At 34.7% G+C, this 22,832-nt stretch overlaps 4 protein-coding genes and 2 pseudogenes across 4 annotated transcripts; 4 read left to right on the top strand and 2 right to left on the bottom strand.

Annotated features, from left to right (window-relative positions):
• Positions 1–12,086: 12,086 nt before the first annotated feature.
• On the top strand, positions 12,087–13,472 carry LOC113770126 (probable glutathione S-transferase parC). Its single transcript, XM_027314495.1, has 2 exons — positions 12,087–12,529; positions 12,782–13,472. Exons 1-2 carry the CDS (start codon positions 12,212–12,214, stop codon positions 13,124–13,126), a joined length of 663 nt encoding a protein of 220 aa, XP_027170296.1. The 5' UTR covers positions 12,087–12,211; the 3' UTR covers positions 13,127–13,472.
• An 87-nt stretch (positions 13,473–13,559) lies between these two features.
• Positions 13,560–14,701, top strand: LOC113770128 (annotated as a pseudogene).
• A 221-nt stretch (positions 14,702–14,922) lies between these two features.
• LOC113771879 lies at positions 14,923–15,821 on the top strand (annotated as a pseudogene).
• Positions 15,822–16,320: 499 nt separating this feature from the next.
• Positions 16,321–17,397, top strand: LOC113770127 (probable glutathione S-transferase). The gene is made up of 2 exons (XM_027314497.1): positions 16,321–16,678; positions 16,840–17,397. Exons 1-2 carry the CDS (start codon positions 16,364–16,366, stop codon positions 17,182–17,184), a joined length of 660 nt encoding a protein of 219 aa, XP_027170298.1. The 5' UTR covers positions 16,321–16,363; the 3' UTR covers positions 17,185–17,397.
• Positions 17,398–17,531: 134 nt separating this feature from the next.
• On the bottom strand, positions 17,532–18,482 carry LOC113770386 (probable glutathione S-transferase). The gene is made up of 2 exons (XM_027314823.1): positions 18,143–18,482; positions 17,532–18,061 (listed from the first exon to the last, which is right to left on the bottom strand). Exons 1-2 carry the CDS (start codon positions 18,461–18,463, stop codon positions 17,714–17,716), a joined length of 669 nt encoding a protein of 222 aa, XP_027170624.1. The 5' UTR covers positions 18,464–18,482; the 3' UTR covers positions 17,532–17,713.
• Positions 18,483–20,174: 1,692 nt separating this feature from the next.
• LOC113770387 (probable glutathione S-transferase parC) lies at positions 20,175–21,099 on the bottom strand. Its single transcript, XM_027314824.1, has 2 exons — positions 20,770–21,099; positions 20,175–20,525 (listed from the first exon to the last, which is right to left on the bottom strand). The coding sequence occupies exons 1-2, from the start codon at positions 21,097–21,099 to the stop codon at positions 20,175–20,177; spliced, it is 681 nt and encodes a 226-aa protein (XP_027170625.1).
• Between the last annotated feature and the right edge of the window lie 1,733 nt (positions 21,100–22,832).

The raw sequence follows: 22,832 nt of genomic DNA, 5'->3' as shown, positions 1-22,832 counted from the left end.
ACTATATGTAGCATTGTCAAGAGCTAAAAACAGTACCTCCATCAAAATTCTTATCAAACCATCCATATTTGATGACCAACAAGACTCGATTACTGAAAATATAGTATATAGAGAAGTACAGCATCTAGCTTATCAATAACTGCTCTAAGAATGTACATGTGACTTGTTTATCTATGTTCATAATTCTATATCTCTTATAGTGGTTATTAGTAACTGCTCCAACCATGTACATATGACTTATTTATCTATGTTCATACTTGTATATCTCTTATAGTCTTCATCCAGTACTTATGTATTGTTATTACGAGTCACAGGAGGAAAAAAACATCATTCCATTCACTGAGATAATCCCTGGACTGCAAAACTGGACAACTGTGGTTCAGGTTCTGGACAAGCAAAAGGCATTACTCTCAAAAGCAGGAAACCGATATCAGAAGCTGATATTAATTGATAAGCAGGTAATGCATATTCTGAACTGCACTCTATATGCTTTGTTCCTCAACCTTTATACTCAGCTGAATATAACTATAATTGTTATCAGGGTACAACAGTTGAAGCAATGATTTATAAATCAGACATTGACTTCTTCAGAAACCATTTCCAACTGTATAAACGATATATTCTCTGCAATGCTAGAGTTGAGTACACAGCATCAGAATATCGCACTCATCCAAATCAGTGTACATGGTACATAGACAATTCTACTGTTGTTCAAGCAATAGATGAAGTTCAGCCACCTCAGATTCCAGCTGTGTTCAAATTCTCACCGTTCAGAAGATTTCATCAGCACATAGATGATAATACAGATATAGGTAAATCAGAAATACATTTGCTGAAGTCCTAATACAGATAATTCTGATAAAAATTATAACTTAGCACATTCCAAAATCAGATGTCTTAGGCATTGTCGCTGAAGTTCATCCTCGAATACAGAGAACTACTACTGCTACCAGAGAAGTGGTGATTATAGATAAAAGGTATGTAAAACCATCCATTTATTCTATATGAACTCTAAACCATTATAGATTGATCATCAGCTTTCTGGCATCATGAACTCTAAACCATTATTCTATATGAACTCTAAACAATATGAACTCTGAAACACAATGCAGCATGATGCCAGTGATTCTAACTCTTTGGGGTGAGCATGAGACAGATGAAGGCCAGATCATTGCAAATGTCATTGACACAATGCCACTAATTCTTGCACTTCGAATTAAAGTGTCATCATATCACAGTGAGTAGATCACAAATTTCCCATCTTGGACATATTTTCTCACTTAGTATGTATTCAAAATACTATGTATCTTATGACAAAATTTGCAGCTCTAAACCTTTCAACAAAATTTGGATCAAGCATTCTGATTAATCCTCCAATACAACAAGCTGCTGATCTGAAACAGTGGTACTAATCCTTCTCATAAATAACTATGTGAGAACATTTTCTATGAAATATATTCTGAGGCTTAGAAATAAAACTTATATCTTCACTTACAAGGGCTAGCGAGACTGAAGGAGACATCAAGAAACTGATGACAGAAAAAGCATACCACAATCGAGCGAAGCTTTTGCCACAACCAAGAGATGATGAGCTCACCACTATCCAAGACTTTCTTGCATTTCCTATGGTAAATTTTACTTCTGATGCTTTATTACCAACAACAATTCACATATATACTCTCTGCTTTTATCCTGTAAAAAATATATGTTTTTTTATGCTTTATAAAATTCCTGCCTTTATGATTTGCTTCCTTATTCTTGATCTCTTCTACCTCTAAGTTGGCCAATAAGTTTTATTCCATTGTCTTTTTATTTCAGCATTTCCGTCTTCTTGTTAAACATGTTCAATATTAAAATCCACATCTGAATTTAGTTATCAATGTAACTAAAACAATAGTGACTTTAATACAGAAAAAAACGTATTGGTTGCGTGGTACTCCAAGATTACTAGACAAGAGCCAACGATTATGGTATAATGCTTGTCCACAATGCCATAAATCATTCAGAGGAAAGCCTGTGTGCAAAATTGTTTGCACTTCATGCAACAAACAAGTCAACATTGCTGCAAGATGCCGATTAACTATAGAACTTGCTGATTATTCTGGAGTTTTGACGCTTGATCTTTATGACAACGATGCTCTTCAGTTGCTTCCCTTCACCCTATCAGAGATGCAGGACTTAGAAAACAAGGTAACAAATTCAGTTTTGATATACATTCAGAATACTCTCACTAAGAACTAAGTTTACTATATTTAATGGAAATTTATTTATCTTACTTCTATAGCATGAACTCAACTATGAGGTCATTGAAGAAGCGATTAACAGCACCGTCATAACATGCTTTGTGAAGAAAATGATAAACACCTATGCTTCCAGCAGTACTGAGAAATACTCAGCGATTATCCTACATAAGACCTTAATGGCAGACATTTTATCACAAGTTCCTCCCACCATTGGTTACTCAGGGTCAACTACACAAGCTCCCATCACCAGTCCACATACCAATGAAACTGCAGTCACTACTTCTGCAAAAGACACAAATGTCCATACCAGCTTGCTCTCAACTCTCAAAATTACAGAGAGCCCAACTAAGAAGCAACGTACCGAAAAGTCTGAAAAGGAAGATTGAAACTGCCATATAATACTTTTTGTTAGCACATATTTCTGGATATCTACTACTGTTCCACAACTTTTGATCTCTAACCTTTGGCTCCTCAGCTATCTATTCCTTAACTTTTTGTTGCTGAACTTTTACTACCCTTCATCGTTTGTATGCTTACTGAACTTTTGATCAGTTTTTGCTTAGAAATAGTTAGCTGAGATTTGTCAAACTGGAAATAGACCAGAGTTATGTGTACAGTTATTGCAACTATTTTGGCTTCACCTCCTCTGATTGATTTTGTGCTCCTCCCAGAAATACATCCCAACTTTACAATAGTTTATTCATTTTACTTTCACTTGAAAAAAAACAACAGAACAAACTGCAATCAAACCAAATACTAACAAACGATAAAACATAAAAACATTCCCATAACCTATGAAGCTTATGCATCTAAAGTTCCTCAATACAAAATCTAAACACAAACTTTTACATATAATACACTAAACCACAACTGGAAACAATTCGACCATAGAAATTATACAAACCAATGAAAACATGCATACGAACACCCTACAAATTCCTTCCAGAGGAATCAGCAAACCCACTCATTGCGCTTTGAATTGCTTTCCTCTGTTCTTCAACTTCTACTTCCATACGACCAGCAATAATTTGAAGAAATGGAAGCTCTCCAATATCTCCTAATACACTTTCCAGTACACAAGCCTTCTCTGGATGCCGATAAAAACATTTGAACAACTCATATATCTCATTCCTGAGCAGAATATTATTCGCTAAAACCCGATCTCCACCACTCAACATTCCATTGTCTCCGCTATGGCCGGGCAAGCTTCCCAAGACACCACTTAGTGACATTCGATTGAACATAACCTCAACATCTGGATGCAAATCACGTAATACTGCAATATGATTATGAGTATAATCCATCTTCAACTCACAAACAGGCAAAGATAAACTACTAAAAAATCGTACACGAATCTATAACAATACAAGAACTAAATAAGCAAATCAAAGAACTGATGAATTTATACCCACCAACTACCCGATAAAGCAAAAACAAACAAATACAAAAAACAGAATGACACTATACACATGTGAGGTAAACAATCCTGAGAAAAAGATATGTGGCACACAAAAAACTACTGTACGCACGTGAATTCTTTTGGTCTGTTTAGTCTATCAATACTTATCTGAAATCTACTACAACTATCCATTGTTGACTCATTCAACAACGTCCTATATGTCACGAAATAGTTGAAAACATCAAATAAATTTTATTCATTCTATTATCTATTCATTCAGCTTTTAAATTTTTAGACCCTTTCATGTATTTTTAGATGCATTCACCCAACATTGGATTCTTCTAGAAAACTATACATTCAATTCTCATTCACTTTCGAATTTTCCTACAAATTTCAATTGAACAATAATTCGCTGTTCAGTGGTTCCAAATCTCAATACCTCAAAAAAATACAATTGAACAATTTTCATTTTATCATGCATTTAATAAACATTTACACTTTTAAACACGTTCATGTGTTCAAAAGTTCTGCTTTGGCCTTCATTTCTTTTCTAACATCTCATCCTTTTTGCCAAAAACATTACATTCTTAAAATTTTTAATTTATTCATAAATTCTCAAATCCAAAAAATATTACACCCCAAATCTTAAAGTTTTGTACAAATTTTCATTACACACCATCGAATCACAGTTATACAAACAAAAACTTCACCACTTCATACAACAAATACAAATACACATGATCCTACCTTACATATCAAGTACAGGACCATCATATCCTTAAGAAATTTACAAACACATCTTAAACCCTAAACAGCATACATCAAAAACCATACACCAGAAACCAACAATACACAAAGTAACCAACACCTTTTCGCAAACTTAGAATCTTTAATCAGTTTCGCCACCCATGTCGGTAGAAGATGGCGGACTGGGAAAGTAATACCTTTCTTCTAACACCTCCAATCTCATTCTACTAGCAATCAACCCCAAGATCGGATAATCCCTTCCAGTCCTAAACGCAGCCTCCAAAACCGAAGCCCAATCATCATGCCTATAAAATTCTTTGAACAAATTACATATCTCATTTTTGACCAACACATTTGCCACTTGAGCTCGCGCAACAGGTTCAGCTGGACGATTTCGGCAACCATTCCCCATAGGATAGGCACCTCCACGAACAACAGCCAGTTGATTCACCTCTTCATCCACCTCTGGATAATACAATTGAACAGTTGGAAATCTCCCACTTCCACCCGCCATCTCCAAATGTTAAATATCTGCAGACATATACCAAATATACACTTGTTACTCCTATCTAATCTTCAACTATATAACCAAGAAACATTACTACACACACGTGAATTTTCTGTACTTCTCACTGTCCTTCCACCCAAGAAATATACACTTCTTACTCCTATCTAATCTTCAACTATATAACCAAGAAACATTACTACACACACGTGAATTTTCTGTACTTCTTACTGTCCTTCCACCCAAGAAATTACACGTTTCATGCTAGCTGCACATGCAAACAAATAACTGCCATGCACACGTGAATACACCATACATTCTGATAAGGTCAAGCCACAGAAACTTTCTCGCATATATAACACTAATATACAATAATAAATATAAATAAAATACTAATACATATACACATATCTATAAGTAATACACAATAAAACACATATATCATAATTCCGCATGTACAAATATATACCTATGTAGACAAGTTGTTGGAAATATTATTCAGATTAAATATTGTGGTCTATTTTGGATTTGCTGGCAGGGAGTTTAGTCCACTTTTAAGGGGAGATTATGTCAAAATTTTCTCAAAAATAAAAGTAAATGTACATATATATGTATATTAATTATAATAAATTACAATAAACAAATAAATTGCAAATATGATTATTATGTTGGATCTTTATTTTTGCATTTATAGCAAAGTATATCTTGTACTTTATAAAATAAATAATCACATAATAATCATTTGATAAAGGGTTACTGCAAAAAACCCCTACAAACTATATTTTCATATATATTTATAATATATTTGTATAAATATGTAATTATACATCTATTTAAATATTATATATTTACATATATATATAATATATTTTATACATTTATGTATACGTATTTACGTAATTATACATTTGTATACATTTATATTAACATTTATGTATATTTATAATATACATTAATATTATGTATAGACACCAAATTTTTGAATAATTTTTTTATTATTGCATTATCTATTTTATTGGTCAATTTCATGTTTTTGGGCCATTTTCTAGCATTTTATAGCATTTTAGATTATTAATTATTGTTATTGTTATTTTATTCTCGTTTCTCTTATGTTATTTGTTGCTCATTTAGTTGGCCTTAAATAAAAAATGAATGAAAAAAAAAGAAAGAAGAAGAAGAAAGAAAATTATTCACAAAATAGGATTTATTACTGTTAAATTACCATTTGTTATTTTAAAAAAAAAAAAGAAAAAAGAAGGAAACCCGAATGCGGGTTTTAGGCTGATTAAGAGATTCTGAAGAAAAAAAAAAAAACAGCCGGTGTTTACATTTTAGATTATTAATTATTATTATTGTTATTTTATTCTCGTTTGTCTTATGTTATTTGTTGCTCATTTAGTTGGCCTTAAATAAAAAATGAATGAAAAAAAAAAGAAAGAAGAAGAAGAAAGAAAACTATTCACAAAATAGAATTTATTACTGTTAAATTACCATTTGTTATTTTTAAAAAGAAAAAAGAAAAAAGAAGGAAACCCGCACGCGGGTTTCAGGCTCATTAAGAGATTCTGAAGAAAAAAAAAAAACAAACGGCCAGTGTTTACATTTTAGATCATTAATTATTATTATTGTTATTTTATTGTCGTTTCTCTTATGTTATTTGTTGCTCATTTAGTTGGCCTTAAATAAAAAATGAATGAAAAAAAAAAGAAAGAAGAAAAAGAAAGAAAATTATTCACAAAATAGGATTTATTACTGTTAAATTACCATTTGTTATTTTTAAAAAAAAAAGGGAAAAAGAAGGAAACCCGCACGCAGGTTTTAGGCTAATTAAGAGATTCTAAAGAAAAAAAAAAAAAACACCCGGTGTTTACATTTATACGGGTATATGAAATGCGAGGTCATGTATCTCTAATACTAATATATATACATATATATTACATACATATACAAATCTAATACTAATATATATACACATTACAAAGATATACATACATATATTAATTAATATGTATATAATAATTATACATATATATGCAAATATACCACATATACTAATATACCTATAACTAATATACAGTAATACACAACTATATACATACAAATACATTAGATCATTTATCCTTTATATTTTCTTTTGGTTCATATATACATATCCCCAAATCATTGAATTTGAAAAAACTATTAATTTTTAAGAATTCCAACAAAACTTATGAATTAAACTCCATCATTTAATCTAAAAAAATGTATATAATAACCCATGCCATTTACAAATACACTGTATTTAACTAAAATTCTAAAATTATCCATCAAAAATCCAATTTATTCCATTCAAAACGTTTGACCACACATTCACAAACAAAAACCAAACTTCGCCGGACTTATGACCTACTACCCAGCGCCCGCGCATTGCGCGGGATACCCACCTAGTAAGTATAAGAAGAACCAGTTTGGATGGGAGTTTTTGAGTGACATTGTTGAAAAATATTGACTGTAATGACGTGAGTATGTGACGTAAAAAGATACTAGTAGAAGAATGTATCAAAAAAAAAATTTCTAAAAAAGTTGCAATTCAAATGAGACAGGCATATTCTAAATGGGTTTAACAAACAACTGCAATCATTTGGCATCATAGGCACAAAGAAAGCAAAGATTAATAATCTACATAGGAATTTCATAATGAACAGTGTCCACAGCCAACAATTGCAATTATTTGTGCACATGGATCATGGACCCTACTGGGCATTTCAAGTTCTTTATTAGAGTCCTAAAAGGCAAAAACTAAGACACTTGGGATTTTTTTTTTAAACTGAATAAGTTCAGTTGTATAATCTGATCTATTTTCAAGGTTTTGTACATGACAAAATATATTTGTTGTGAACGATTGTCCTGAATGTTTATGTCTAGACAAATCTAGAATGAGTCAATTGTATTTAGAAACCAATATCGCTACCTGCATTTGAGTCATACGTGAAAAGGTCCATAGTGCAAATTCTGCTAAAAACAATTGATTTGGTTCAGTTTATTAGAGGGAGACAAACCACTACAAAGAGGAGAAAATAACCATTGGATATCCCCTTCAAGAACTGTTTTAAATCTCTTGAAATATTTCAAGAATGGATGGATGCAAATTGCAATGTGCAATACTGACCAAGTGGGATGTAGAAGAGGTTAGCATCAACTTAAAAAAAAAAGGCAAAAATTCTATAAAATCGTAGAGAAAGAAAAAGAAAGGGTGAAGGATTATGTTTCATAATTTCTTTTGAACATGATTTTGAAGGTCACCAGGTCAATTGGATTACTAAATGGGAAACAGTCTTTCTACCGCCATATTTCCCTATCGAAATCCAGAGAAGAAAATGCCCTGTTTTCTTTTTTGACTTTGATAGGTGCGGCCTTTTAATATAGCCACGTAGATACGATGGTCTCATAATGGTGTCATTTCAGTCTCTTACAGGAAAAAACTAGTGGATCGAGATCGAGCGGGATCCTTGTAGAACGAGCAAGATCCCTTTCAACCTTTTGACACGTTAACATATAGTTCTGGCCCTTATGACCGAGTTACTTTCGTCCCTGTATTGGGGTAGAGCTAGAGCTAAATGATGGCTTTTGAGCATCTGTTTGGATTGTAAATTATTAAAGATATTTTTACTGTAGCACTTTTTGTGATGTGATGTATGCGAGATAAAAAGATAATTGAAAAGGTAAAAAGGTGCATTAAAAATTGTAATGATGATGTAAGCAAATAAATTTGGGAAAATAAAACCCAATCCAAACAAAACCTAATTACCATCTCACGTCGGAAGATCGTGGGGTCGTTACTCTGGATTTAATTTTCATAAGGATCTCATTTTGTCATCAATTGGCTGAACGTGAATTTTTTGTGGGTTCCCCTTAGATTGCTTTCGGGCCGATTTCTCCGTTAACTCCTGTGTGTTTAGTCTAATTATAGGTGTGTGTGTGTGTTGATTCCCGCTTCGGGAAAAAACAAACTCATTCTTGTAGTGAGGGTGCGTGCACCGAAGGGGGGGGGGGAGATTGGGCAACCATCCCACATCGGAAGATCGTGGGGTCTTTATTCTGGGTTTAAAGTCCATAGGGGTCTCGTTCTGTCACAAATTGGCTGAACGTGGGTTCTTTGTGGGTCCCCCTTATATTGCTTTCGGAGCGATTTCTCCGTTAACTCCAGTGTGTTTAGTCTAATTATAGGTGTGTGTGTGTTAATTTCCGCTTAATTTAGATTTATATTATGTGATATGACCAAAAACTTGTTAACATAAAAATAAGGGCAAAATACTCTTTACTCCTTTGTAATTTAGTAATCTTTTACACAATTTCCCTATAGTTTTAAAAGTTATATACAATTCCCTCATAGTTTGGATTAACTTATTAAAATAATGAATATGATTATTTGTAACGAAACCCATCAAAATGTCGAAATTACCTTTATTTAGAAACTAAAATGGTTGAAGTGATCAAAATATATAAACATAATATGCATGGCACTCTAACCCCGTATGGTTTATGTTTTACCATACATCTCTCTTATAATTTAATGTTTTATCATATAACCCTCTTATGATTTTTAAAATATATACATAACTCAACCTTTTGATACGTTAACACAATTCTGACCCTTACAATCGAGTTACTTTCATCCATGTAGAAGGGGTAGAACTAGAGCTAAATGATTGAATTTGAGCATATATAGAATTAAATTTTTACGTGCTAACAGTGTAAATTTAAATTTAAATTTATATTATGTAACATGATGTAAATTTGTTGGTGTAAAAATAATTATACATTAACAATATATAAAAAATTAATTCTAGGGTCCATTGTACGGACCAGTTTAAACATAACATGTGGTGGGGTACTCTTTTCTTGTTTTCTTGGTTTAGTTGAATTGTCCATTTTCGTATTTTTTTCATATTGAACTTAAATAATGTGCAAATCAGGAAGAAAAAGGTGCGTGAGAGAGAGAGAGAGAGAGAGGGGGGGAAAGATAAAAGCTTGAATGTGATTACTTAAGGAGTGACGTCAAATTCCTCAAGACTATGCGTAAGCACTTAGCTAAAAACTTGGGAACCCAATAATTAGGGACCACCAGCAGCAGCTACTACGTAGACAATCAAGAAAAAGAGACCGTAACCTTTTTCGTGGACCGAAGTTTTTCTTCCTCAATTTCTTAGTTAGTCTTTTAATATTTAGCAGCTTAATTTCCACCAGGGCGCTGATTTGGTTTGAAAAAACTGGTAATGGGAATAATTTTACTCACAATTACCAGAATCTTCTGATTCATTAATGGAGAAGATAATTGTCGCGTAATTTTGGGTGATTAGGAGGAACAAAAAAAGTAGAGGTGGCAAAATGGGCGGGATGAGCGGGATTTGCTTGGGTTTAAAATGGAACCGAGTCATATGGGTTTGGGCCCAACCTTACCCATATGTGTTTTGGGACTAACTTGGGCGGGATCACTTTGGGATGGGTTTAGATTGATCCCGCCCAATACCCAAATTTTCTATATATATTTTTCCTTTAATTCATTTTTTATTTTTTATATAACTTTAAGATTTTTGATTTATTAAATTTCTTTTAGTTTTATTAAATAAACATGCAAGTGCTTTATACTCAGGATTCCCACCAAAAATTGGATTAACAAATAAAGGAAAGGATAGATATAATACAGCCATATTCCAACATATATCAAGATGGCAAAGGCACTTAGGGTGTCGAATATTTATCCTCATCATTGTCCAAGGATGACAGGTCTAAACTGACTGAAATGTTGGAAATTCTTGTGGATAATGACTAGGAAGATTGCTAGATTATATTCGCTGGTATGACTATAAAAATTGTTAAAGATAATTTTTGAATCTAAGACTCCGTTTGGATTGGCTATATTTTCAAAAAACAAAATTTTCAAATACAATGTTACAGTAATATACAATAACTCAAAAAATATCTCATCCATATTAGTATATCAAATATTTCAAAAAAAAATTATAGTAAAAATTTTTCATATATACTGCGACAATAAAATATTTCAAAAACACCCAAAAAAACAGCTAATCCAAACAGAGCCCTTGCTATTTGAGCCCAATGGGTACCCAAGTATTTTCCAAAATTTTCCATCAATTAATGGGTACAATTGAGATTTGTTCCATTTTAAACCCAATATCAAATTCCAGTACCCATCCCGCCCAAAGTCCCTATGGGCATGGGTGACCCACTGGAACTTGGGACAAATTGCCACCTCTAAAAAAAAGCAAGACAAGCATCCTAGAACAAGTTCTAGACAACGAATATTCTAGTACTAGTAATATTTATTTGTTGAGTACCACAATCCTCTACAACCTTTGATTTGATTGGGGACGGCAGTGGGATTTAATCAATTCTTTTTTGAACTTTGACTGCGAAAGCTGTGACTCTGCATTCAAATGGCATTGTATTTATCTCGAAATATTTATTCAAATTTAGAGAAATTTTAAAAATAACAAGTGGAACGGGTTTTAATATTTAGTCGTAGAGACAATGTTGTGAATTTTTTTTTTTTTGGGTCATACATCGATTATGGAAGAAGGGGTATAGATGCAACTGAATCCTATAAATCAAAGAAAATTGAATAATCATCGGATCACACAGATGCCATAAGCACTTGCTGGATTTAGACGTGGCAATTGGTCAAAATTGTGAGCGAACAGCAATTAAGCACCCATTATTCATCTTGTGAAGTTTCTATCAATTTATAGTGAGTAGTTGAAAAAGGAAACTTAATTTTGTATTCAAAATATTATCAAGTAACTTAAGTTATATGCTAAAAATTTGAGCATATATCAAAACAAAGACGTGCTAGTATAGGTTGTAAATTCCTACAGTGGCTTTCAAGAATCTTGAAAAAAAAAATTAAAGAGTCAAAAAAGATCTAATTAATAGCACATGAAAAAGCGATCCTTCATTTTCTCAAGATTTCGAAATTATGGTTCTAATTCTCCTTCCCTTGCCTTTAAATCCTATCCCTACTGCTTGAAAAAAAAAAAAAAAAAAACCTGCATTTTGACTTGTGGCCTAAATTCAAATTGCTGAAGGGTAGAGGACCCAAATGTCCTGCTACAATCAACCACTTACCAACCATTCCTTCATGCTGCCATCACCAGCCTCTCATTCACTATAAAACGCAGGACCCCGGTTCTTATACCTGCTAGTTGCTCACAAATTGCTACCATTGCCCATCATTCTGCTTTCTTTTCATCTCCCCTAGCGAAAAGTCCTTTCTTTGTTTTTTTTTTTTTTTGTTTTGGTCGAATATCATCTGAAAATATGGCTGGTGACAAGGTGGTTGTGTTGGGTACATATGTGAGCATGTTTAGCATGAGAGTCCAGGTTGCTCTGGGAGAGAAAGGCATCGAGTATGAATACAAAGAAGAAGACTTGGGTAACAAGAGCCCCCTTCTTCTTCAGATGAACCCTGTTCACAAGAAAATCCCAGTTATGATTCATAACGGAAAGCCTCTTTGCGAGTCCCTTATCATTGTTCAGTACATAGATGAAGTGTGGCATGACAAGAATCCCTTGCTCCCATCTGATCCTTACCAGAGAGCTCAAGCCAGGTTCTGGGCCGACCTCGTTGACAAAAAGGTAACATTTTTTTCTTATGGAAACTCTAATTTTGTCAACTGATATTCAGTCAGTTGTTCGGGCATGTATTTCCACTGTCTTTACCAAGATCGTCTAGTCGTGGAACTAAGCATTTCTTAACCTATTTTCTCTAGATTATTTTAGGCAAACAACATAAGCAAGCATGACAAGTTAGATATGGGATAAAAATATTATGTTAAGGAGGGATTTTTCTGTTCAATTTTTTTCTGAGATAATTAAGGTGAAATGCAGCTTTATGATTCTGCAAGGGGGATCTGGGCCACAAAGGGAGAAGAAAAGGAGGCAGCCAAGAAGGAATTCATAGAGATTCTGAAAACATTGGAAGGAGAACTTGGAAATAAGCCTTACTTTGGAGGGGAAAACTTTGGATATGTGGATGTGGCTTTGATTCCTTTCTATTGTTGGTTCTATGCCTATGAGACCTTCGGGAATTTCAAGACAGAAACGGAGTGTCCAAAGCTGGTGGAATGGGCCAAAAGATGCATGCAGAGGGAGACTGTGTCCAAGTCCCTTGCTGATCCTCACAAGGTTTACGAATTTGTTGTGTCCTTGAAGAAGCAGCTTGGGATCGAATAAAGTCTCTTTCAACTTTTTTGGCTAAATGGGGGATCGAATAAAAGTCTACGCACGAATATGTATTTGGGACTGCTTTGTCTTTTTTGGGCTTTGTAGATCTGTCTTAGAATCCTTTAGTTTTGTTTGCTTGGCTTGTGAGAATAAAAGAGATTTAGCGTCGTCTTCCTGATATCCTGGACTGGTAGTAAATGATGTTTACTACTACTACTAGGATTTCATGGATATGCTGCTGTTTATATGCATATTATTTCTTCCACAAATTTAGAGGACAATTGTCTTTGTCCTCAGTTAAGCAGAGTGTTCGTACAATGTCCAAATTATGTTAATGTGATACTCCTTTCTTTTATTGACTTGTGAAATATGTGCACTTCATTTACAAAAAATGTTTTGCTTGGATGAAGTTGGCGAAAATCTCTAGACCAACTCATATTAACTCTTGCTTGAGTACAGCAAAAATGGCTCACTGACTTGGGGGGCGTGGAGCTCGAAAGTTCCAGGAACGATCCGGTACCATTTCATGGTACTAGTTCAACTTAAATAATAAAATCATGACGACCAAATGTACTACTATTAAAAAAACAGGAATCTGTACACTCTTCTTTTGTGGGTCAACCATCAATTTTCTTTGAAAAAAACTAGCACACCAGAGAAGAAAACTCCTCCTGCTTCATACCATCCTCTGGGAAAATGGCTGGTGAAGAAGTGATTTTGTTGAGTGTCTATCCGAGCATGTTCAGTATGAGGGTCAGAATAGCACTAGCTGAGAAGGGTATCAAGTATGAACTCAAGGAAGAAGACTTGACCAACGAGCCTACTCCTTCTTGAGATGAATCCTATTCACAAGAAAGTTCCAGTTTTGATTCATAATGGAAAACCAATAGTTGAGTCCCTTATAATTGTCCAGTACATAGATGAGGTATGGCATGACAAGAATCCATTGATACCATCTGATCCTTATGAGAGGGCTCAAGCATAGGTTCTGGGCTGACTTTGTTGACAAAAAGGTACCCTGCAAGATTTCTGTGTGAATTTTATATTATTCATTTTTTTTCCGGAGAAAGTCTTCTTTATCGAGTTAGATTTTGCATGAATTAAAAGAAAAATTTTTTGACTAACTAATGTTAGGTGTGAAACGGAAAATAACTAAAAGTTACACTATGCAAGAAGAAACAAATTTGACTAACTAATGGAGAATATGCAGGCTTTTGATCCAGCAAGAGGGATCTGGGCAACAAAGGGTGAAGAGCAGGAGGCAGCCAAGAAGGAATTCATAGAGATTCGGAAAATTTTGGAAGGAGAACTTGGGGAAAAACCTTAATTTTGGAGGTGAAACTTTGGGCTCGTGGATGTGGCTCTTATTCCTCTATACAGTTGGTTTTATGTTCTTTGAGACCTGTGGAAACTTCAAGATTGAGAGCCAATGTCCAAAGCTCGTGGCTTGGGCCAAATTTTGTATGCAGAGGGAGAGTGTGTCTAAGTCCCTTTCTGATCCTCACAGTGTTTATGATACTGTCCTTTTTCTGAAGAAGATGTTTGGGATCGAATAGATTACCACAGAATGTTCCATTTTCTTCTATTTTGTGGATTTTATTTTAGGGTCTTTTTTTTTTTGGTGGGAAGAGGAAGGGGCCGGAAGAGCAGGGAGAAGGAGGGATTCAAGTATAGTTTCTTGGACTCGATCGGTTTATCAGCTGTTTGAAGAGTTTAAAGAAGATAATTGAAATGCATCATCACCCATACCAGGACCAAGTATTAGTGTTGTACAGCTCTAACTCTCGTACTGTATTCCATAGTCTATGGACAAGGCGGAGTTCCAACTTCAAACCATAGAGATAGAGAATTGCCTAATCAAAATCTTGCAGAGTGGTTGAAATATTTGTTCACCTAATAGTTTTAAGTACTCAGATGCCATTATTCTGTCTCGTTTTTTTTTTATTTTACTTAAATTACACTAGATAACAACCCTTTGAAATTTCAACGGATTAAAAAAATTAATCCATCAAGTAATGCTCTAATCACCTATAAAATTGACATACGAGTACTAAAATTTATACAGTTGACAAACTATACAAGTGTTCATACCAAATCAATCCTGTAACTACTCTTACTTTGATGCAAATCATCTCAAAAAATAGCTGGTGGAGTTGTTTTACTGGATGACTATCCCAGTATGTTTGGCATGAGGGTCAGAATGGCACTAGATGAGAAGGGTGTGTAGTATGAATACAGGGGAGAAGCCCTATTTCTCCAGATGAATCCTGTTCACAAGAAAATCCCAGTTCTGATCCATGATGGAAAGCCCAGTTTTTATACTGTAGGGACACACACTTGAGTTTTCCTTTTCCAAGGCAAAAACTTGAGCTTATTACTAGTGTTATTCTTAGATTCATATTTGCCCAGGTTTGTAATGTAGGAAGAAAAACTTGGGCTACAAAGGGAGAGGAGCAGGAGGCAGCCAAGAAGGAATTCATATAGAGATATACAAAATTTTGGAAGGAAAACTTGGAGATAAGCCTTACGTTGGAGGTGAAAATTTTGGGTCCTTAGATTTGGCTCAAATAAATACCTTTCTATATTTGGTTTCATGCCTACAGACTTCTGGAAATTTCAAGATAGAGACCGAGAGTTCCCCAAGATTGTGGCATGGGCTAATAGGTGCATGAAAAGGGATAATGTGTCAAAAGTCCCTCGCTGATCCTTGCAAGGTTTTATCAGTATGTTTTCACATTGAAGAAGAAGTATGGGATTGATTAAGAAACAAAAGTACCAATTCTTGTTGGCTTTTGTTACTCTTCACAAAAGTGTAAAATATGTTGCAAACGAGTCCAGAAGCAAATACTCTGTTTACTACTGGCAAACTTGAATCATTTGGATATGTTTCAACTGGGGAATGAAAATTGCCGGGGATTTGCCATGCTGTGGGAGTGTAACTGCATAAAATTATAATTATGAAACTAGTGACAATTGTTGAAAACAAAGTCTAAACAGTAAACTATTCAGTTTCAGAACAATTCAATTAGAAGAAGAAAATTATATCCATTAAAAAACTGTGCATATTATTTCATGGCTTACGAAATCACAACCCGGACCTACCAACCATATGTTTTAGCTCCAACAGGTACAACTCAGGCAATCTATTATATATACGACTCAGTAAATGCGACACTACGCCCAATCAATTCCATTGCTTCCATCCCTATCTCGTGTCCAAAGTCTCTTGTCATTTTTGCTGAAAAAATGGATGGTGAAGTGATTCTGTTGGATGCATATGCTAGTATGTTTGGCATGAGGCTAAGAATAGCTTTAGCTGAGAAGGGTGTCAAGTATGAGTACAGGGAAGAGAACTTGCCCAAAAAGAGCCCATTTCTTTTCCAAATGAATCCCATTCACAAGAAAGTCCCTGTGTTAATTCACAATGGTAAACCAATTTGTGAGTCTCTCATAGCCCTTCAATATATTGATGAGGTTTGGCATGATAAGAACCCATTGTTGCCATCTGACCCTTACAAGAGAGCTCAGGCTAGACTCTGGGCTGACTTTGTTGACCAAAAGGTACTAGGATTAGCATATGGACTGTCTCTCTGTGTTTTTTTTTGTGTGGCTGCACATTAAAAATGAGATGAATTTGTTAAGAATTGGACAATAAAAATTGCATGCTATGGTCAATTATATTTCCATACGTATTTATTGACATCTGCAGTTGTGCAATGCAGGTCCATACCTTAGGAAGAAAAACCTGGTCTGCTAAAGGGGAAGAACAGGAGGCAGCCAAGAAGGAATTCATAGAGGCGCTCAAGGTACTAGAAGGGGAACTTGGAGAGAAGCCTTACTTTGGAGGTGAAGAGTTTGGATATGTAGATGTGGCTTTGATTCCTTTCTACAGTTGGTTCCATGCCTATGAGACTTGTGGAAACTTCAAAATTGGGACTCAATGCCCAAAGTTTGTGGCATGGACTAAAAGGAGCATGCAGAGGGAGAGCGTGTCCAAGTCCCTTGCTGATCCTGAAAAGGTTTATGACTTTTTTCTGATACTGAAGAAGCATTTTGGGGTTGAATAAAGAAACACATATAGAGCGCTTACTGGATTGCAAATCTTTTTTATTATTTACCTGTTTGATTTCTATTGCCTAAATTCCCTTGATTGCATCAGATCACAGGTTAGGGTACTTCTTAACTCTGTCATCAGGATCAGTAGTAAACAAGCTGTCTGCTACTAGGCCATTTGCATTCAAGAAGAGCTATGAAGAAATAATTGAATCTTTCGTTATGCCTGTTTTGTGCATCAGTTGACCCCTGTTAACCATCTGAGCTTTTCTTTGAGATCTAGAATTTTAATTTTCTAAATTTGAAGCTAGTATGAACATCAAAGTTTGTCTGATCTACGAGCTACAACTGAATCAAGAAGTACTTGGAACGCGAAAGCATTGATTATTGTGACAAAAGGGTTATTACATCCTAATCCACTTGTAATGCAAACTGTAAATACACAAAATTCTCCAAATAATCACGCTTAATATTTCAAATGGATCATGAAATATAGTCCGAGATAAATTCCCATAACAACGTAATTAAGCTAGCTTCTCCATGTTACTCCTGTCCACGAAGCTTTTGCCACAGCAACACAGATTCATAGACCTTTATGGGGTCAGCAAGAGACTTGGAAACGCTGTCCCTTTCCATACACCTCTTTCCCCAAGCTATCAGCTTGGGGCAATCAGCTTCTATACTGAATTTACCAAATTTCTCATAGGTATAGAACCAGCTATAGTGTCCAAGAAGAGCCACATCAAGAAACCCAAAATTGTCACCTCCAAAATAAGGCTTGTCTCCTAATGCTCCTTCCTCCAGCGTCTTCAGGCAATTTATGAAGCCAATCTTTGCTGCCTGCTGCTCTTCTCCTTTTGTCGACCATATTTTACGAGCAAAACCCTCTAGCTGCAATAGGTAACATGACGCTCATGAAATCATAAAGTTAAATATACGTATTCCTGCAAACAGAAGATGATAATTTGTTACCTTTTTGTCAATGAAATCAGCCCAGAACCTAGCTTGAGCTCTGTCACAAGGATGAGAGGGCAAGAGGGAAGCTTTGCCCTTCCATACCTCATCAACATACTCAACTATAATTAGGGACTCACAAACAGGTCTTCCATTGTGGATCAAAACTGGAATTTTCTTGTATATGGGATTCATCTTTAACAACAACGGACTTTTCTTTAAATTCATTAGATCTTCTTCCTTGGATTCATACTTGACTTCTTTCTCTGCTAGAGCAATTCTGACTCTGGTGGCGAAAATGCTAGTCAAGAAGTCCAGGAGAATCACCTCCTCATCCATTCGTTCACTATGATGCAAAAGCAAGTGACATGATTAAGCTACAGTAGTTACCCTCCACATATTTATTTTTGTTTTAAGAAAAATGCAGTTCTGGTACCTAAATTTTGACATATGTGCAATTTTAGTCCCCAAACTTTGGACAAAAGCAAATCTGATACCCAATCTTTCAACTTTTGAGCACATTGATCCAAAAAACAAAAAACTTTTGAGCACATTTAGTATCTTTGATGGTTTTTATCCAAATTGCTACCAAAGAGTCATGTAATAGTCACATATTCAACAACTATTGTATTAAAAATGTCAAAAAAAATGTAAAATATCAGACACTAAGTTTAAAGACTAAATTTTACGTTTTTTTGGCATTTTAGTATACAATAGTTGGTAGACATGTGAGTATCACGTGATTCTTTCTGATAAGAATTTGGAAAAAATCGATTAAAGGTACTAAATGTAAAATGTGTTCAAAAGTTAAAAAATTGGGTACCATATTTGCTTTTATCTAAAGTTCGGAGACAAAAACCATTCATGTGTCAAAATTTGAATACCAAAACCGCATTTTTCTCTTTTCTGGTTTGATAAAATTACTTACACTTTGAAAAATTTTCATACATCTTGAATAATCTACTAAGTACTTTTTTGTCTATGGACGTAAATGTCAGAAGTCACCATCAAAATAAGTCATTGCTCCTGTCATATAATTTTTTTTTTTTTAGAGTTTCCCGCAGCAGGGAGTGAACCCGCAAACTAATCCCCTACCCCGCAACTTGCTGGCAAATCTCACCAAAACTAATTTTTAATACATTTTTAGAATTACCTTTTCTCACTAAAACTAATATTTTTCTGTATTAACTTATCTGGTCAGAAACTAAGATAATGTTTGGTTTTACACTACGCTTTTAATTACAATTTTGCTTTTTATTTTTCAAGCCTTTGCAATTTTACTTCGTGTTCCTCTGCCTTTTTATTGAATCCCATTTGAATTTATTGATGATAAAGGGGGATAAATGTAAATACTGGAATCAAGTGTAACGCTAAAAGTATGATAGAAATTAAATCTCTCAACCTCTTCAACTTTAAAAATTCTTCTTTCTTCATGATTGTTATACTCAATTAATCATTCCATTGAATGGATTTAGGATGTTTATCCAATATAACCTTTTTAAAATTAAAACAAAATGTATTTACATTGTGTTTCTCTGTCAAGTTTTGCATATCTGATTCCTCTATTTTTAGATGCATGTATTAATTAGTTCAAATAAACGATCTTTCGCCAAATTATTTGTTCGATATATTCTTTTTGTTGTCATGTACATTGAATCCTCCTAGATCCTTTGCCAATACCTTAAAATAAATAGAAATTGCTTGCTGCTTTTCACCATAAGTAACAAAACATCTAATAAATCACACAGGATTGATTTACTAGTTCCATAGATGCATCAAATTAAGAGAAAAACGTAATTTGGATTACAAACACGAGCTGAGACAACATAAAGAAGTTGAACAATGACATGATTGAGCACAAATCTTATTTCTACATCAACTTTTGCATAAAATGCCAAATTTAATCCTTCCCAAGTCCAAATGCAAGGGGGAGATTTGTCACTTTAACAAAATTTACCGTTAAAATAAAATTTTAACTGTGACAATATCATTTGCCATATTATTGTTATAGAACAAAGGACCATGCAACAACCCTTAATTCTTCTTCGCATTATTCAAGTCCAAAAGACATCTTCAATTCCATAATGCCTTTGTAGAGCTTGTCGGGTTCAGGAAGAGACTTGGAGACACTATTCCTCTCCATGCACCTCTTAGCCCAGGCCATCAGCTTCGGACACTCGATCTCTGCACTAAACTTGCCAACGGTCTCATAGGTATGCATCCAACTGCAGAGTCCAATAACAGCAACGTCAAGATACCCAAACTTTTCACCCCCAAAGTAAAGTTTGTCTCCGAGGGCTTCCTCCTCCAGCGTCTTGATGGAGCTTATCAAGCCAATCTTTGCAGCTTCTTGCTCTTCTCCTTTTCTTGACCACGTGACTTGACGGCCATATGTATACACCTGCAATTCAATTAGAGTACGTTATTTTCAAGAATCTTTCTTACACTGATAGTATATACGCTACATTAGTGTATCTGAATGAATACATAAGTAATATGTATTTAGACCCGTTATTGATGCATGCAGGAAAAATTAACTGAATCCTAAGCCTCCATACTGATGACATGATGGGAATAATGTGTGGGGAACTGTTTACAATAGCTGAAACCTATAGAGGTTTGCTGAGGAGAGGATGCCTGTTTACCTTTCTGTCAACAAAATCAGCCCAGAACCTGGCTTGAGCTCTCTCGTAAGGATCAGAAGGCAAGAGTGATGTTTTACCTTTCCACGCCTCATCAATGTATTCAACTATAATGAGGGATTCGCAAACAGGTTTTCCATTGTGAATCAGAACCGGAATCATCTTGTGAATTGGATTCATCTTCAAGAGCAACTCGCTTTTGTTGCCAGTATCTAGATCCTCATGTTTGTGCTCGTACTTAATTTCTTTTTCTTCCAGTGCAACTCTTGCCCTCATGCCATACATGCTAGTCCAGAAGTGTAACAGAATTACCTCCTCACTTGCCTCACTCATTCTTGCAAATTTACCACAAATTCTAGCGGGTAGAATAGGTACTGGTACGCATTTACATTGGAAATGTATAGTTGAGTATTTAAACTCGAACTTGAAACTCCACTTAAGATTAAATTATTCACTTGCCATTTGATCTGGTAAAATGCCGTCCTCAGTCCTCAGTCTCGATCTTGCCACCTTGTATATTCTAGTGTTGATCGCTTATCGACGGAGAGTCCAATATTAGTTCCATCAAAGCCTCAGCCCTCATGAAGTTGTCCTTGATCAGTTGACATTAACTTGGAACATTTAAAACCCGTTTGGATCCGTATTTTTTAAAACTTTTTTTTTTTTAGAAAAATATAGTGTAAAGATTTGATACATGTGAAATTAAAAAATAATTGAGAAATGTGTTCATAAAAAAACATAAAAATTTTTCTTTAATTAGAAAACAACAATCCAAACAAGATCCTAATATTAGGAAAAGCAAGCAATAAAAGATGCAAGCAATTGCGCATTCAAATTTTAAAGTATTTTTACTTGTGCAAATTTTAATTTATTTGCTTCAAATGACGACCCTGGTTTAAAGGATGTCTTGAGTGATCAGCCTTTTTGCTAAGCTTTAGTTAATTCTGAGCCAATAATGCAAAAAAGGAATTTATCTTTCTCAAAAGAGTTCTTTCAAAAATGCATCTTTTTTTTTTAGTAAGTAATAGCACTCACTCGAAATATGTCAAAAATCTTCTCAACATTTTTCTTTTGCATAAAGTGCTTAATCACCAGGGACAAACAAATTCTCCTAAATGCATCACGTTTTTTTTGAAGATTTCATATGGCATCGAACATCACGTCAAAATACTAAACTCAATTTTGCAAGTTAGAACGAGTAAAATCATTCCAAACTCCAAAAAAGTGAAATGCATGAATACTTTAAGATCAAGTTTGATTCTTACGTAGCCGAATTTGCCTTTGATTTGACCAGGTTCTAAACTTTCACTGCTGTCGGGACTCGAAAGCTCTCCTTCTCCCTCAGCTCTTTCCAGAATAGACAGACACCGAAGAAGAAAGAAGAATGAACCGCCATGCCAATGCTTGGTTGATGTCACCGGCTTCCATTTCCCAACATAAAATGGCTCAACGTACAAGATCAAAACTTACGGCTCTGAGTCGTTTGGTTGATGCTAATTGGATGAGATTACTTTTTAAGTTCTTTTTTTTTTTCCTTATTTTCTGTTCTTTTTAAAGAAAAAAAATTTGTTGTACCATAATTTTTGTCATTACGGGCAGGGGTTTTAGCAATCGTTCCACGCAATGAACCATGGACTATAGATATATATAGTGGGTTGTGGATCATAAATTTATTTTCTACAACCACTATATGTGAATCAAGAACTCTTTTTGCCAACACATTTGGCAATAGCCCTTTCCTGACTTGGCTGCTGTAACCCTGTAACTATCTGGAATTCGGGACAGGAACTGTTGCAGTACTTGGTTAAGCAATTCGCTTATGCAAAAGACATTCATCGTTGTGAAGAAGCACAACAGATATTAGCAACTTGTATGATCGATGAATGCATCATCTATTAATAGTGTATCATCAGCAGCGATTTGCAACTACTAAGCTAAAGTAATCATCCTCGTTGTGCTGCTAAAACTCAGGCTCAGGAGAAAAGGAAGCTTCTCTTGTAGTATCTGCATTTCTGGATTATGAAATATGATGTGTAGCCCAAAAGTAAAACTTCAAACATCCATGG

This window comes from Coffea eugenioides, chromosome 5 (genome assembly GCF_003713205.1).
Source record: "Coffea eugenioides isolate CCC68of chromosome 5, Ceug_1.0, whole genome shotgun sequence".
Lineage (NCBI taxonomy): Eukaryota > Viridiplantae > Streptophyta > Magnoliopsida > Gentianales > Rubiaceae > Coffea > Coffea eugenioides.
The sequence above is the reverse complement of the archived record's forward strand: the minus strand, read 5'-3'. Positions and strand labels throughout refer to the sequence as shown.